This window comes from Sminthopsis crassicaudata, chromosome 2 (assembly GCF_048593235.1).
Source record: "Sminthopsis crassicaudata isolate SCR6 chromosome 2, ASM4859323v1, whole genome shotgun sequence".
NCBI lineage: Eukaryota > Metazoa > Chordata > Mammalia > Dasyuromorphia > Dasyuridae > Sminthopsis > Sminthopsis crassicaudata.
The window spans coordinates 663,600,993-663,618,027 of record NC_133618.1 but is presented as its reverse complement, the minus strand read 5'-3'; the positions used below and the strand labels follow the sequence as shown (position 1 = coordinate 663,618,027).

General features: G+C 45.0%; 1 protein-coding gene across 7 annotated transcripts in view; it reads right to left on the bottom strand.

Moving 5' to 3' along the window:
• Nucleotides 1-17,035, bottom strand: part of ANK3 (ankyrin 3) — a 702,347-nt gene that overhangs the window by 21,767 nt on the left and 663,545 nt on the right. For all 7 annotated transcript variants that reach the window (XM_074297039.1, XM_074297040.1, XM_074297044.1 and 4 more), the window contains 5 exons: nt 8,518-16,266; nt 7,805-7,879; nt 5,701-5,832; nt 4,644-4,787; nt 784-874 (listed from right to left, as the gene is read on the bottom strand). In XM_074297039.1, coding sequence (XP_074153140.1) covers nt 784-874; nt 4,644-4,787; nt 5,701-5,832; nt 7,805-7,879; nt 8,518-16,266 — 8,191 coding nt within the window. The remainder of the gene's footprint in view (nt 1-783; nt 875-4,643; nt 4,788-5,700; nt 5,833-7,804; nt 7,880-8,517; nt 16,267-17,035) is intronic.

The following is a 17,035-nucleotide window of genomic DNA, read 5'->3' as shown; positions in this document are numbered from 1 at the left end:
CTGTGCTCCCCCCAGCCCAAACAGAACCCAAACCAAAAAATTCAGTGCATCTCATCATCCACCGCATCAACTGGCTACTCCCATTTTTTCTCTAAATGAACAGGGGCATCTGGGTGGTGCAGTGAATAGAGCACCAGCCCTGAAGCCAGGAGAACCTGAGTTCTAATCTGCCCTCAGACTTAACACTTCCTGGTTGTGTGTCCCAGGCAAGTCTTTTAACCCCAATTGCCTCAACAAAAATTAAAAAAAAAAATATCAAGAAGACAGCCTTTTGGGGACACTAATCAAAGAACAAGTGATTAATCCAGGAGTTGATGTTGTCCTAGGATTCCATTGTGCCCCTTTGTCTACCAGTGCATGGAGCGTAAAGCACCCCAAGAGATGGTGGTGTCCTGGATTTCTCCTGCTGCCCCCCCAGGCACCTGGGAGCCCAAAAGGCGGCACTGATTTTGCATTTAGAGAACCAGGAAAAAATGTCTAGGCGCACACACACACACACACACACACACACACACACACACACACTCACACTCTCATACTCACACTCACGCTCATGTTAGCACAGCATCCTGCACAGGCACACACAGAATTCCCACTTGGAGACTTTATTTCTCCCGTTCAGCATAAGGAACAACTTCCTGGGTCTTTCAGGGTCTGGCGATCTAGGCGACGGAAGTGCCCTATGAGGTGCAGGAAGGAGCCTCCAATTTGGGAGCTTTTCAAGCACACACCTTAGTCCTGGCACTCCGAGCCTCGCCCCAATCCCCGCGGGCGCGTCCGTACCTGTCGTCCAGCCGATCGAGTAACCCACCAGCTATCCTGCGACCCGGCATCGGCGGCTCGGGGCTGCCAGCGGAGGTCTCGTTCTGCCAACCTGTAATTGAATACATTTCCCGTTCGGCTTGCTCTACCCCTCGGAGAAGAGCCCGAACCTTTTCTTCTGTCATCTCCTCAGCCTCCGTCCCTTCTTCCAGCTGAATGTCCTCAAAAAGAGACTTCAGTCTTTCTTCCGTCATCTCCTCCTCAGGACCAGAGTTGCCTCTCTCCTGCCACTTAAGGCTCATTGCTACTTTGCTAGTCTTTTCTACTTCCTTGGAGAGCCCGGTCAAGCCTCCGAGGTGGCGGGGATACGCGCTCGGACAGGCGTCCTCCAGCTGGCGGTCCTCTCCGTCCGTCCCTCCGGGGACAACTTGCGGAGACCCCGGGAAGTCCAGCTTGCCATCTTCCAACGAAGTGTCTTCTGCAGTTACCACGGGAGGTCCTTCCGTCGCTCCGTCTACATTTCCCTGGGAAGCTACTAGCCCGTCACTCAGTCTACTGGGAGTTCTAAGGGGTGACTCTATGCTAGACAGATCGCTAAAATAATCATCTTGCTGGAAAGGGGTGGGTGGAGGGTAGTACAACGCACTGGGGGTTTCCAGTTCCACTTGAAGGGAAGGATAACCTATGGAAGACAGTACATTTGGACGAACTAGAATGAATCATGATACAACAAAAACAGACTCAAAATGACAAATTATATCTAGTATGAAAATGCACAATGAGTTGAAAAATGATGTTAGTGAAATTACAAATTTAGCTGAATTTAATGGAACAACAAGACCCCAACCGAACCCCGTGCAGGATGTATATTTATATTTTAAAATGCTACTAATTAAGTAAAAGATCCTAGGAGCAGACTTAGAGTTGGATGGGATCTTGGAGGTTGGTCAATCAAAAACCCTCATTTTCCTCAGAAGGGGAAGTGACTTATCAAAGGTCAGAGGTAAGGAAAAGAATATTTGTGGCAAAATTATGATAATTTGTGAATAAGTGCCACACTCTGGACCCATTTTTTTCCCTAATAGGTATAAGAAAATTTCATCTTGAAGGAAACAGCAAAAAACAGAGCAGATTTCAAGAGCGAATTTCAGTTTTACAAATAATTATTTCTGCCTCTGGGTCATCCTGTTAAAAAACCCTACATTACAGCCATGCCATTTGACTCTATGTCTATTAGAAATACATACAGGTCAGAGTCAGCACGCATAATATGATTTAAAGGTAGTCAATGAATGTAAAAGCCCGGCACTGTCCTAGGTGCTAGAAATAGAAACCAGCAGTGGAGGCTATAGGACTTCTAAGCAAAAGCAGAGGGATCTCTCAAGGGAAAAGTACAGGAGAAGAATCAAAAAGCAGCAACTACTGGAAAGAGTCTAGATGAAAACTTCAGCCCCTGTAAAATTATACGGAGGAGAGGACTGGAGTGAATAGGGAGTTCCTGGCGATCTAGGCGACGGAAGTGATTTCGGTGAAATGGGAACAATCACAATCACTGATCAAATGAAAGAAAGAAAAGAACAGACGAATAATGAAGATGTGGGAACAGCAACTTGCCAAGAATTAGACTGAACACACACGATGAGTGTTAGGAAACCCAAGGAGTGTTAGGACCCTGAACGTCTGACCAACTTGCCCCAAAAAGGAGAAATAATTTTTTTTTTCCTTTTAGAAAGACTACATTGCCTTTTTTCTTTCTGCCTTAGCTCAGAGAAAGGTCAAAAGCCGTCTGGTCTTGTTGAGGAAAGGAAGTTCTGGGAGGTTTCAGAGAAGAGGAGAGACAGAACTGGCAACAGAACACATTTATTTATTCCATTAGCATTCCACAGAGACAAAGGGCTAAATTTTCAGTCAGCCTCAGATGGCAAACACCAATTGGGTATCTTCTCATAAATCCAATTCCCTCTCTAGACGTGCACGGGATGATTATGCACAAGATTGTTTTCAGGCCAAAGGCTGGCTGAAAATTTGGCCCAAGTAGGCAAGCACAATCTCAGGAAATGATTCTAAATTAAAATTTTTTTTCATGTAAACAATGCCACTGTTTGTGGTAAGTATTTAGTGTAAGTTTTTTGGGAATACATATCTCAAATTTTATCTGATATACAAAAAAAACCATTCAGGGAAACATGTTTAAAAAAAAAAAGAGAAAATTGTAAAAGAATAATTAATTAAATGTGCAGTAATCAAACTGCCTGAATTTAACCTAAAGTTATTATGGTTGAGGACTTGACACCAGCAGTGTCCTGAAAGATATGGTTTCAATAATTTATCTGAGGAAATATATATATTTTTTAAAATCAGATTTTAAAATATTTTTAAAAAATTAAAATAATATTTTGTGAAAAATGTTATTAATCAAGAATTTGGAAAACTACACACTGCTCTGGATAGCAAAGTAGTCTGAGTCTCATGCAAAGGATTTTTTCGATTAGTATTACAGCAGGCTTTTACTCATAGTGTGACCCTTGAAGCCCCAGTCATTAGGAAGCTTCACAATACTTGTGAATTGGAAAATTAATCATTTCTGTCATTATTATTCCTCATATTAATGTTGTTCAAAAACTAGAATACATTTGGTGTCAAACCTTGCTTTTAGAAAACAACAAATATTACCTAATAATTTGATTGTTATTCCTTAGCACAAAACATACAGAGAAAACATGAGTTAGTGAATTATATTAGTCACAACAGGTCTTTAGAAATTGTGGGAAAAGATTGTCCATACTGATCCACTTTTCTCCTTCTTTCTCAATAAAGGCTTTAAACATATTTTCAATACTTTGGGCACAGATGAAAACAACTCTGCTCTCAACTCTCATCACCAAGAAAAACCTTCGACTTTCCTTTTGCTAACTTGACGTAGACAACAATTTCAATTTATGAAGCTGAGAGAATCTCACTTTCCATAAAAAGCAACATGTTGAACAAATCATTCTTGATATTTTAACACCAAGAATTATCTCCAAATAAAATAACTAAGACCTTATTTCCAAATAATATAAAATAAAAATATAAATTTATTTCCAAATAAAATAACAGCTGAAGGCTGAGTGATTATATGATTGTCCTGGTCATGCAAATGATCACAATAATGAACATTCTGTATAGTTCATACAGAGAAAATGATTAGTAATGTCTTATCTCTGCCCATTGTATTGAAAATATTGCTTTGTTTTATGATCCATAGTATGAATACACCTTTCTCAGTGGCGAAGTACTGATAGCTTAAAAAAATGACTAAACTATTTAAATACAAAAAAATTCTGTTATGAAGGCTAGCTATACATTTTCATCAATCAATCCATGCAAAGTGGTTTTTCATCCTTTTTTACTAAACCATTTATTACCAGGAAGTCACATTATGACCATAAGAGTGGGTGCAATTATGTCATTTTGATCCAATGTATTGTTCATAAGGCAAGAACTGAACTAATATAGAACTTTTTCATTAATTTTTTAAAAATTAAAATGGCCAAAGTGATTCATTTTCAGGAAACTAGCCATTCAACTACTTAGAAATGGAATTTTCTTATTTTAGCGGCTCAGTCTTTTGGTCATAGCCCAAGAATCAAAACCACCTGTAAGACTAGGTAAAACTTCAGACACTTTGGTTTTTGTATTTCATTCCCTCTAAAAATTAAAATACTCTGAGATTTCAGCCAATATTTTCATACAAACAAATGTCCTATAGTTGTGATTCTACAAGGAAAAATGTTCTGAGCATTCTGAGAATTCCAACTCAGTTTCTTTTTGAGTGACTATCTTGGCTTATCAAGTTTTCAACTTAATTAAATGCTTAAATAAACACGAGATTGAATTACCATCAACAGGATCATGAAAAGCATTGTTTTCTTCCGCAAAGCTCCTGGTGCCGGAAATATTTCCATAATCAAATATTGGTCCTTCCAGCAAGGTCACTATATCTATTCGGTTAATTTTTGTCAAGACAGAGGTTAAGGCATCAGCTGAAAAGGGGGAGAAAAAAGGATGAAAAGATAACTGGGACAACGTGAATGCCATCATTTCCCCCCAGAAATCAGCTGTATTTCCTAATTCCTCAGGTGGCCTCCCCCCAATCCTAAGTTGCTGCCTGTCAGTGGCAGGGTTCCGTAAGTACTCTGTAAGCTGCACTTGATAAGAACGGCACAGATAGTCTAGAAAGCAGATAGGAAATGCTGTAACTTCCAATCATTCTTCCATCTCCTTGGTAACAAGCCGTTTAATCAAATACTAAATCAAGTTTTGCTTCTTAAGATGGCAAACTACCAAAGCAATTAGTTTCACATTTGATATTTAACAATTTAATTAGAGTACTTGCTTACAGTATCGTCCTGACCCAAGCAAATGCAAGGAAATTACTTATAACTCATGGCGCTTGATTGTCTTGGTTGGGGGGTTTATACAGCCAAAAGAATGGTGGGGAGGGGTGCGGGAGGAGAGAGACTGACAGGGGGACAGCAGCACAAGAAATACCTGGCCTGTAGGTGAGCAAGATGATGCTTGTTTCTTATTATTGGGAATTCCTGTCTCCCTTTTCTCCTCCTCCCTGCCCACCCAGAACTTATTAAAAATTGGCTCGGATTTTTGTCCAGCAATTGCCAGCTTTTTTCAACTTTAGCAGACTTGGATAGTGTTACCATCATAAAACAAAAAGTCCCAAGTGATCACACATACCCATACACACATAAGCACACACACACCACCCCCCACGCCCACTCCTTCAGTCTCTCTAAAAGCCAAACTAAAAACTTATCACTGAACTTTTCCCAAATGCACCTCAATATATCAGACCAAAGGATTATCCACTGGCCTGGATAATTTCCCCATAAACTAGGTGGAAGACAGTTGTCAAAGGAAAAGTAAAATATCCCATCATACTTGTCGCATTTTTTCCATCTCGGGTAACCCATTTTTTTAATAACATGAAGCTCTGAGCAATTAAAGAATTGGGATTTTCTACACGGATTTGGTTGATTTCATCCACGGAAAAATTCAGCTCTCTCGCCAGTTCTGGAAAACAAGAGGAAAAACAAAAGGATTTTGAAGACCACCCATTATGGCTTTATCACACACTTCTGAAAATGCTTGTTAAGAGACGCCAACAATGAAAATAAGAGAACTGCTGTATATTGGTACTTTCTGGTAGTACTGAATTACCCTCTGGGGCTTAAACCTAAGCCCCTTAGTTTGGTAGGAAAGCAATTATGTTTTCACCTGCAGGACATCACTGTAATCATCTCAACAGAGCACCCTTTAGGCAAAAACTCAAAAGAAGCTACCTCAAAAAATACTAATATAATCTAGGATTTTTACATAAAACAGGAGGCCATTTGCTTTCTTCCCACTGGTTCAGTTATTCATCTAATAGAATTTGCTCTATACCTACTGTGGGCAGAACATGGAAGGTGCTGGGAGAGATACAATATAGTTAAGATGAGAGTTTTGTATCCTGTATGTACATTATGTATTTGCTTTAGAAATGCAGCCTAAGATACACACACATACACACACACACACACACACACACACACACACACACACACACACACACACAGAGCTACCCCTTATGGAGCACTTTATGGATCTAAGATAGCAAAACCCTCCTCTTAGCTAAATATTGTATCTCCCCCAGCACCTTCCAGAGGTGTATATATATGAATGTATCCATGTGTGTTTGTATATATACAAATGTATATGTGTATATGTATGTATATGAATGTATATATGTGTGTTTGTATATATATGAAGTATCTATGTGTGTATATGTACATATGAATATGTGTATATATGAATGTACATATGAATGTATATGTGTATTTGTATATATGTGAATGTATACATGTAGATGTATAGATATGAATATATATGTGTATTTGTGTATATATGAATGTAAATGTATATTTATATATATGAATGTATATGTACATATGAATATATATGTGTATTTGTATATATATGAATGTAAATGTGTATTTATATATATGAATGTACATATGAATGTATATGTGTATTTGTATATATGTGAATGTAAATGTATATTTATATATGAATGTATATGTACATATGAATTTATATATGTGTATTTGTGTATATATGAATGTAAATGTATATTTATATATATGAATGTACATGTACATATGAATGTATGTGTATTTGTATATATGTGAATGTATACATATAGATGTATAGATATGAATATATATGTGTATTTGTGTATATATGAATGTAAATGTATATTTATATATGAATATATATGTACATATGAATTTATATATGTTTATTTGTGTATATATGAATGTAAATGTATATTTACATATATGAATGTACATATGAATGTATATGTGTATTTGTATATATGTGAATGTATACATATAGATGTATAGATATGAATATATATGTGTATTTGTGTATATATGAATGTAAATGTATATTTATATATGAATGTATATGTACATATGAATATATATGTGTATTTGTGTATATATGAATGTAAATGTATATTTATATATATGAATGTATATGTACATATGAATTTATATATGTGTATTTGTATGTATACGAATGTATATACTTGTATATATGTATACATTCATATATATATATATTTATATACATACACACACATTTCTGCATGACTGGAGATATTTTGCATTATCCAAGTCTCTTCTCTTTTTGGCACAGAGAAGTGAGAGAGTTGACTACAGGCCAACAGAATTAACTTTTGTTAGAAAAAACAAAACGAGGCAAGTTTGCCTCGTTAAAATTCCTTGATCACCAATCCCTAAAATAATCTTGCTGTTGTCTCCTTAGTAGCAGACATTAAAAAAAAAACCCAAGAAGCCGTCGAAGGGGAGAACAGTATTTTGTAACATGTGGAGTAAGGCTTGGCGTTGCTCGGGGCCTGCTCTGATTTGCAGACGGCAGGAGAAGAAGGTTTGCCATTCTTTCGGGGGGGAAGGGTGGGGGTGGGCCAAGCACTCACCTGTCCAGCTCAGCCCCAGATGATCAGCCACAATGGCCATCCTGATATCAGTCCGTTCACATGGACTTTGTGGACCTGCGATGTACAATTTCTTAGTTAAAAAACTTATAGAGAAAGACGTCACGTTGGAAAATTGTGCTTTAGAAGTACTTGGGTTTTACAGAGGGGCTATTGCTGAAACTCAAATGTATCCTAATGACCTCCACAGATTCTTTTAACAAAATTTAATAATAGTTTTTTTTGACAGAGTTCGTTATGTTTCCACCTGCATAAGGCCAAGTGGCCGACTAAATGGATGTTGTATAATGGAGTTAAACATGCTGATGAGTTTGCTACAAACGGTTAGGACGGTTCTGGTCTGCGTACGGGCGGAGACGCACAGCGAGGGCCGTCCGACCCTCGTCCTCCTCTCCTCGGACGGAGAGTCGGGATCGCCAGAGCCCCACGTAAAGCACTGAATGACACCAATGGGTTTCAGCATGCTTCCCTAGCTCGTCTACGGTGCAGCGTTTGTTCAGAAAGGAAGAAAGAAGATTCTCTAAGACAGCACAGACAGATGACACGGACAATGAGCACTACAGTTAATTCACTCCACAGGCAATCACGACACGTCATGCACTAGCATCAACAAGTGGGAAAGTTTTACAGACTAGGCTGGATCTCCAGGACGAGAGCCCAAAGCGCTCCAGAAACCTGACTGCCTTCATCCTCACCAGTCCTACTGCTCCTTTTCTCACTGCCGGCCTTTGCATTCTTTGATTTTAATGCCGCTGCCTCCTTTCTCTTATCTCTAGCGGACTTCGGTGTAATGGGAGGTGGGCAAACCCGAGGCACTTCTGAGGAGGACGTATTTCTGGACGTACTGTCTTCGTCATCGGACCCCTCGGGCTGCATCTTTTTGTCTTCCTCAGCCAGGCGGTCCACGAGCTTTAGCGTCTCCCCACTAATTCCCTTAAAATATTCAATCGAATGTTTACACACCTCCCTGAGCTGTGTTTTCCTGACTTTCACTGTGGTCGTGGCCACGCAGGCGGATCTTACCTTTACGGGCAATTTGGAAGGAAGCTGCTTGATCTTGCCCCTCTCTAACTGGCCCGGCTTGGGCTTGGCGCCTGCTTCTCTGACTAGAGCTACGTTCTCTCTGGGTGGGTTTTTTATCGGAATCCTGGACCTGACTTCTACACAGGGAGGAGAATTGGGGGGTTTGGCTCTCTCGGGCCTACTGACTGGCCTTCCTTTACCCACTGCCTTGCTGGGAACATGCTTTGGCGGGAAGGCATCTCTGGAGGAGGTGGCCTTTATGGGCAGCTTGGACTTTGGCCTAAGCCCTATCGATTCCTTTTTCTTTTTCTGTTCTTCGGTTACTTTCTGCGCCTCTTTTAAACAGTGTCCTTGGAGCGCCCCTAAAGAGCTTTGGCCTGGGTTAGCTTTCTCAGTGGCACAAGTGGCTACGGAATGGTCTGGGAGCGCTACATTACTGGCCAGGTTATCTGTCTGCATAGTGGACGAATCCAAATTGTTGTTGTTATTAAAATTATCTTTTTGAAAATCATGCTTTTCTTTTGGCCTAAAGTCTTTCTGGCTATTCGCTGCACTCGGAATCACTGTTACGGTTTCATTCTCTAAGCCCTGACCACTGGAAAGCATAGCTTCCACTTTCTCTGTCCCTTCTCCGGGGCCATCTTTCTTCATGGTCATGGTGGACGCGGAAATCCCCATTTTGATCGGCGTGCGCAGCTTGGGATCGACCTTGGAAGCGGTGGCCACCGCCGGCGGCGGCTTCTCCGGTGGGCTACTACTGAGGGCTGCCTCCTGACACTCTCCACCGGGCTGAATGGCGGGTTTGTGCTCAACCGCGGGTGCCTCTACTGTTCTCTCTAGGTCTGTTTCTACTGTGGTGTCCCCTGCCTGTGGCTGTGTGGTGGCAGTGCCCATGGTTTTATCCCCTTCCCCCTTGTCCCCTGACTTCCCTTCAGAAGTATGCTCACCAATCTGGAAAAATTGGAGCCTCTCTTCAACAAAATCCCTCTTGCTCATGTCAATTGCGCCACTGCGAGTCATCTCAAACATCTTCCCTTCGTGAAATGGGAAGGGGTTGGGTTCACTAGTTGGGGTACTTTCATCGGTGGGCGTTCTGGCTGGGGTGGTGTCGGGGGTCGTGGCTTGAGAACGGTCTTCCACCGCCAGGCCGAACGGCTTGGACTCATCTTCCCTCGACTTTGTCTCAAACACTTCGTCGTCCCCCCGGTTATTAGACCAAGGATCGAAATCTAGACTCTTGGTGGCTACCGTCTTGAAAGGGGTTGCGAACTCTTCGTCTACCTTGTAGCTGAAATAGGTATCTGGAAACACGGATCGGTCGGGATGTCTGCCTTCCAAGGTGAAGAACTGGGTCCCTGACTTCTGCTCGGTCTTCTCAGGAACCTTCTCCGAGCCTTTGGGGAGAGGCTTTTCTTCCTCGGGCCCTCCCTTTCCCTCCTCCTCCTCGATCACTTCGAGCTTGCTCTGACTAAAAGATCGGTCGGCGGGCTTCAGGATGCCCTCTGTGTTCCACACGTCTTTTTTGATGTCGAGGGCTTGGCTCGGGAGCTTGGAGTCACTCTCCGTGAGGCCATCGTCCTCGTCCTGAAGGTCATAGCCATCGAGAGAGTCGATCTCCGTGGCGTCTGTGTCGTGAGAGAACTCTGCCGTGGTGGCGATGGAGCACTCGGTGACGGACTGGTCATTGTTCCCGTTCTGAGCCGCCTCGTTCTGCGGCGAGTCGAGCCCCATGTCGAGCTCGCTTTCCTTTCTGGGGCCGTTGCCTCCCGATTCTTTCGGGGTGGGCGTTCTTTCGGCACTTTTGGATCTGGGACCGTCTCTGTGATCATCTTCCACATCCTTTAGTTTGAAAGTGTACTTTTTGATCGGGACCGGTTGGTAGATGGATTCGTCGTCGCTAGAGTCACTGACCTCCGCCCCGGGAGGAACCGGAGACGGGGGCTGAACCCGGATGACGGGCTCGGCCAGCTGGTACTTGTCGTGCTCGTCCTGCAGACTGACTTCAGTCATCTCTACCTCCCTCTCGGGGGAATAAGAGCCCCTCTTCTCTGGCTCTCCCTGGTCCGCATCCAGTGGGGGGGGAGGCGGAAACTCAATATAGGCAACCCTGTTACCTTTGGACCTTTTGGGAGAGTCTTTGCTCAGAGCGGAGGGAGTTTCTAGGTCGACAACTGCTATCTGTTTTAGGGAAGTGGACTTAACCTGCTCCTCCTCCTCTGACTCCTCAGAAACCTCAGGGATTGGGCTGGGTTTGCCCGGAATATAAGCTATAAGTGAGTCGGGTGTCTTAGAGGTAAATTCATAACTCACTTCCTCGGAGCTGGGCGTTTCTGGGGTTAAAGGGCTCTTCCCCGAACTGTCCAAAAAGGACACTTGTTCTAGAGTGTCATCTTCCGGGCTGCCCTGGGGGGAAGGGGGCTGTTTCTGCTGTCTGGTGGTAAAGAACGCCCCCCTGGTCTCCTGGACTGTCTTACACTCCTGACTCACGATTCTCTTTACATTTCCTTGTTGTATTTCCTTCTCGTACTGTTTCCCTACTTGGACAAAGCTAACGTAAACGGGCAAAGTCTTGATCTCTTTCCCTCCCTCTGTCTCGGCTAACGGGGCACGCTTTTCCAATCCGTCCATGGGACTGTGGTCAAAGAGATCACTGGAGGGGGACTCCTTTCCTGGGCTAAATTCTAAGGAATCGGGGGACTTGGTAGGGGACGTCTCGGTCTCCTCCAGGGGAGGACACAACCCTACGTAACTCTGACGCTTGGAGATTTTGCTGATCTCGGAATAAGTGACCTTTTCCTCTTCTATGGAATTGAGCTGATGGCTCTCAAATGTCTCTTTACTCAAACTGGATTGGGGTGATTTGGGGGGCGGTTCATAGTGGGGAAATTTGGACTGGTCACAGAAACCGTCGGGAATGGCAGAGGATGACAACGGTTTCCTCTCCTCGGCAATTCGGACCGGGATGTGTGACACGGCCGGGCCTTCGCTTTTCTGGGGGGCCTGGTCACCGGTTCTGGTGGCGCACCCTCCTTCTTTGACCACAAACTCCCTATATAAAACCTTTTTGGACGGAGATTTTACAGTCACTTCCTTCATTTCGGAGTGAGCTCCATTTGTTAACAACTGGCGTTCTCTCTCGGACACAGAGATCAACTCGCCCTTTGGCTCAAGACCCTGAATCTCTGCGTGGTCGACGTGATTTTCTTGGATGTCGTGAACAAGCACGTGGGAGAGTTTTTCTTTCTGTGCCTTATGGTTAGTGGCCCCTGGACTTTCCCACGTTCTAAAAATCTTTTTGTCCCATGGTCCCTTAGTTGCCAAGTCTGAGCTCAGGCTATAAGCCAAGTCTTTTGACTGCTGCTCAGAATAACGTTCGGCTAGCGGTTTACTCGACACATCAGTTCTCGGTTTCTTGAGGTCGGCAGAACCGGCACCATCCGCCACTATTTCCCCGTTCTGGGACGGCTCTCCCTTCACCACCGGCGGTTCCCTTTGCAAAGATGCCCCTCCATCCGCGGGACCCACCGCCTTCTGTGCCTTTTCTCTACCGTACGCTTGGTGGACGGGGAGCTTGCTCTCCTGTATTTTTTTTACTGGGATTTTGGACGGGCCATCCGGCTTTTTTTCTTCCTGAGATCCCTCTTTACTTTTCGGGTGGATGCTCTGTTCAAATTTTAACCGGATGGAACTGAGTTTGGACTGTTTGAGCTGGAAGCCAGCTTCCGAAGCTTTACTCTGGGAAAGCCCTCCCCTGGCTTCCCCCGGCGGCGCGCCATCCTCCGTCTGCTTGGACAGGAGCTTCCGCTCCGGACTGCTGGGCAAACTGGCAGCTTTCCTCTCCTCGGCCTTCGGCAAGCCCTTGACATCTCGCACGGGCTGCTTGGCTCTAGCCCAGTCCTCGCCAGACGTCGAGGACTCGGTCAGCGGTAACTTCTCGGGACTGCTGCTGGCCGAGCTCTGGGAGGAAGGGGCGTCTTTGGCATTCTGGGGCCGAGCTTTTTTCTCGGGAGACTGCAGCTCGTCGTTCAACTTTTCCGTTTTGTCACGAAAAAACTGGGACACTTCCGTCAGTTTCTCTTCTGCCTCCTTAACGGTCCTGTCCACCCTGTCTTCATATAGCAACTTCTCTCTACCTCTGTCTAATCTGTCCTCAGTAAACCGCATCCACATGGCATGTTTTGGGCTACTTACGTCTCCAGAGTAGTGTAATACTGTCACTTTATCAAAATGCTCATCTTTGGACATTTTACCTAGACCATTTTCAGAAACATCTTTATAGATTTTGGAGAGAATCTCTCTTTTAGGGGCAGGGGCTATTTTGTCCCTGGATCTTTTATCAGACCCCTGTAACTCCATACTAAGGGGTACAGCGTGGTCTGTAACCGACTCCTCGGTATCATTGTGAGACACATCTAGCTTTTCTGAAAGAAGCATTTTCTCAGCAAACCTGTAAGACTCCCCTCTTAGTTCTGACAACTCATCATCATGGTATTCTATCGAGTGTTGACTCAAAAGCTTCAACGTTTTGTACGAGTCATCAGACATGAGTTGGGCAGAACTAGGGCGGCTGTCTTCTTCCTGGGACACGGGAGTGTTTACTCTCGAAGACTCCAGGTAGGAAGGCAGGGACTCTTCCGCGGTTAGCTCTTCTTCCTCGGCTGGACCCTGCTCCTCCGAACTGGGAAAAGCCTCATGTTTCTCAGGCAGAAAATCTTTTAGGTTAATATCGCCCCGAGACAAGTCTTTCTGATATACAAACATTTCCTTTTCGGGATGCTTTTTGGTCTCTCTAATAATGACTTCAGTGGGTTCGGCTTGGTTACCTTTTTCGATGTGGACCTCTATAATACGCTCCAGTTTGGGTTTCATTGGGCTGTCCCTCTCTGCATGCTGGGGTGGGCTCTCAGCAGCAGACTTGTGCACATCTGGTGTGACGGCAGACTTATGCTCAAACAGACCTGCCAGTTCTTTGGACGGGTCCCGCCCCGACTGAAAGGCCTTCATGATGTCGTGGACAGACATGGTCTCTTCGATTCTCTCCGAGCTGCCTTCGCCCCCCGGCGGCGAATGGTACACCATGCGCGTGGTAGTGGTGATGTGGGTCTCCTCCTTGACACGGACGCCTTTGCCCGTCGCCCGGGTACGCTCTTCCTCCTCTCCGTTGGCTTTCATCTGAAACACTTTGACTTTCTCTTTAATACTGGAAGCGGTTGGCTTTGGCTCCAGTTCCGCAAAGGGCGGCGAGGGTTTGGGCGACAGGGGCCGTTCCTGGGACTCCGTGATCTCTCCCGAAGAGGGCTCGTAGCTTCGGATCACGTGGACCACTTCGGTTCTCGTTTCGGTGATGACCGGAGGGATGGGAACTTCATGGAAAAGCGGCTTGGGGCCCGTGCTCTCCGCACTCTGTGGGGCGGAAGGTGTCTTCTCGCTTCTTGTTTCAAAGCCGCTATCGGACAGGGGGCTTTTGTCTTGGTCGTGTTGAGAGAAATCATCGGGAGATTCCAAGATGGTATCGGTGCCGTAGAAGGAATCTGCAATTTTGCACAATTCTTTTTCCGAGGTGGAGGGCCTCATGGAGGCTGGAGGCATCTTCAGCTTGTGCTCCTGCAAAGCGATTGCTGGCTTTAAAATCCTTTTCTGTCTTTCCTCGCCGTCTTTCTTTGCATCTTCCAGCTTGTACTTTAAGTTCGTTAATGAGCTGCTCCCAATGTCATTTGTTAAGTAATCAATGACTTTGGTCAGGTTGTAATCCTTTTCCGACATCGTTTTTGCTTTTATCTGGACCCTTTCTGGGGTGGGCACGAGAGGGCACGGGGCGGCTTGTTGCTGCCTCGCTTCCTTTATTTCTTCTGAACTAAACTCGGTCCAGTCATCTTCGGGGGAGCGTCCTTTGTCGCTTTTGGAGCCCGCGGCCGCCCCTTTGCCTTCCACACACACGTCCTTCTTGAGGATCTCACTGACTTTGACCAAATCCTCCTTGACTTTCTCAACGATCTTGAAGGGCTCTTCGTCATCTATCCTTCCCTCTTTGGCCGGCTCCGCAGGGAATGGTTTCTCCTCGGCCACGTCCGTCTGCAGGATGGCGGTCATCCTCATGAGGTCCTCCTTCATCTCTGCCACATCTTTCAGAATCTCCTGACTCGAAGATAAAGAGGAGGGAGTGGAGAGCTTGAGAGCGGAGGGCGCGAGGAACAAGGACGACTTAATGGGGGACGACGTCCGGTTGAAATGGGGCTGGGGACGCGGCTCTGGAGTCAACGTTTTAATGGGCGACAACAGGGCAGCCGCGGATTTTGTGATCGAGGTGGAGTCCGGGAGTTTCTTGAGCGCCGGTTCCGACAAGACGTTGACTACGGAGTACACGGGCACAGTGATCGTGGACGAAGTGACGGATGAGGTAGTTGCGGACATCGAGGACCCCAGGGATGTGTAGAGCGCACTCACGGAAGGAGTTCTTATGGACTGAAAAGCGGACGGTGCCGAAGACACGAATGACCTGAGTGGGGAGAATGGCATGGCGGTTGTGGTGGAGAACGCTTTCTCCACCGCGTCGGCGGCGGCGCCGACACCGCAGCTGACGGAGTTTGTGGCCGCAGAGATTTTTTCCTGCAGCGTGGCGGTGGCCGAGGCTTTGGCTCCGTTAATCAAAGCCGAGGTGGACGGATACTTCAGAGGTGAAATGGAACCGTTAACTAATGCTACCTCTGCGTGCCCGGTCATGTGTTTGGCGGGAGAAGCAAGAGAGGAAGCCACCATGGCCTTGGTGGCAGAAACAGCCTCGACTGCCGACTTAGCGGGAGACACCACAGACTTTAAGGGGGAAGACACCAGCGGAGGGGCGGAAGTGATGATCGATTTAAAGGGCAAGGTTGAAGAATACATGTTAATGTTGGACTTAGGGGACGCTGGGGGGGTCATGGTAATGGATGACCTCTCCAAAAGGGAGCCGGCCGTGGTCACCGGAGAGGTCCGAGAGGAAAAGGTCGAACTGGATGCCAGCCCTTTTAAAGGAGAGAGAGCAGCCTCGGTTATGGCGGGAGCTCTAACAAGTGACCCGGGAGAGACTTGGACGCCGTAGGGAGGCTGAGAAACAACGGTTTTTATTGGTGAAGAGACCGTCCGGAAGGATCTGATCGGGGACGCCACGTCGCTAATGGACTTAACCGACGATGTCGTCGACGCGCCTAGGGTGGATTTGATTGGAGAAGGAGAAGAAACAGACCATATTGACTTTAATGGAGAAGCTGATGGAGTATTGGAAGAAGAACTGGACAAGGAAGTCAAGCCTGACTTGGTTTGTCCAGGCACTGTCATGGGAGCTGTGGTCCAGGACTGATAGGGTCTCGTAGAAAAGAATGACTTGTATGAGGAGCAAGTGACGGGTAGGGATCTCGTGGCTCCTGCACTCCGTTCAACTGTTTCTTAAATTTCAAAATCAAAATCAAACATAAAAATCAACAAAAATGGTTGAAAAACAGAGAGACCAGAGAAGAAAATTGGTCAGTAAATTTTGTAAATATTACAAAAGCAAGTACAATTGTTTGTATGATTCAGAATGGGAGAGGCAAAAAGAATGACTGAAAAAGAACAAAGGAAAAAAAAATGTTCCACAGATTCATAACTGATCCAAAGTAAAAGATAATAGAGATATGTAAAAACAAGGAGCGATGAGAAATCAAAGACAGAAAGCACGCAGCAACCAAATGTGCCAACAATGGAAAACAAAACCCAAAGAAAGAATCCACGGATGAGAAAAATAACCAGAACCAAAAATTCTTCTCTTACTTCCTATTGACTTTCTCATAGGCTACTTTTGAAATCACATTAGCGGTCCCATTTTGCCTGTATGTTTGTGCAACCAAACGATTAGCATTTTAGTAATTTAGAATGTCCTCCCTTTGGCACCTTTTAGCGGCATAGATTGCACCTATTTAAAACAATATAAACTCGTGTAGGTTGACAGAAGTATCTAGAAAACTTTGTCAAAAGCCACTCAAAGCCTACTTCATGCAGAACCCAAGATATCTTAAGTGACAGGCAACTGATGTGCAAACTGTGAAGCCACTAGAATTCAAATCTTTATCTCCCATGCACAATTCGATTACGCTTCACACTCATAAAGCCAATAAGAGCAAGAAAATTTCTGAGTTGGAATTTCAAAGGAAAAAAAAAGGAATTTTTTGCATCTGT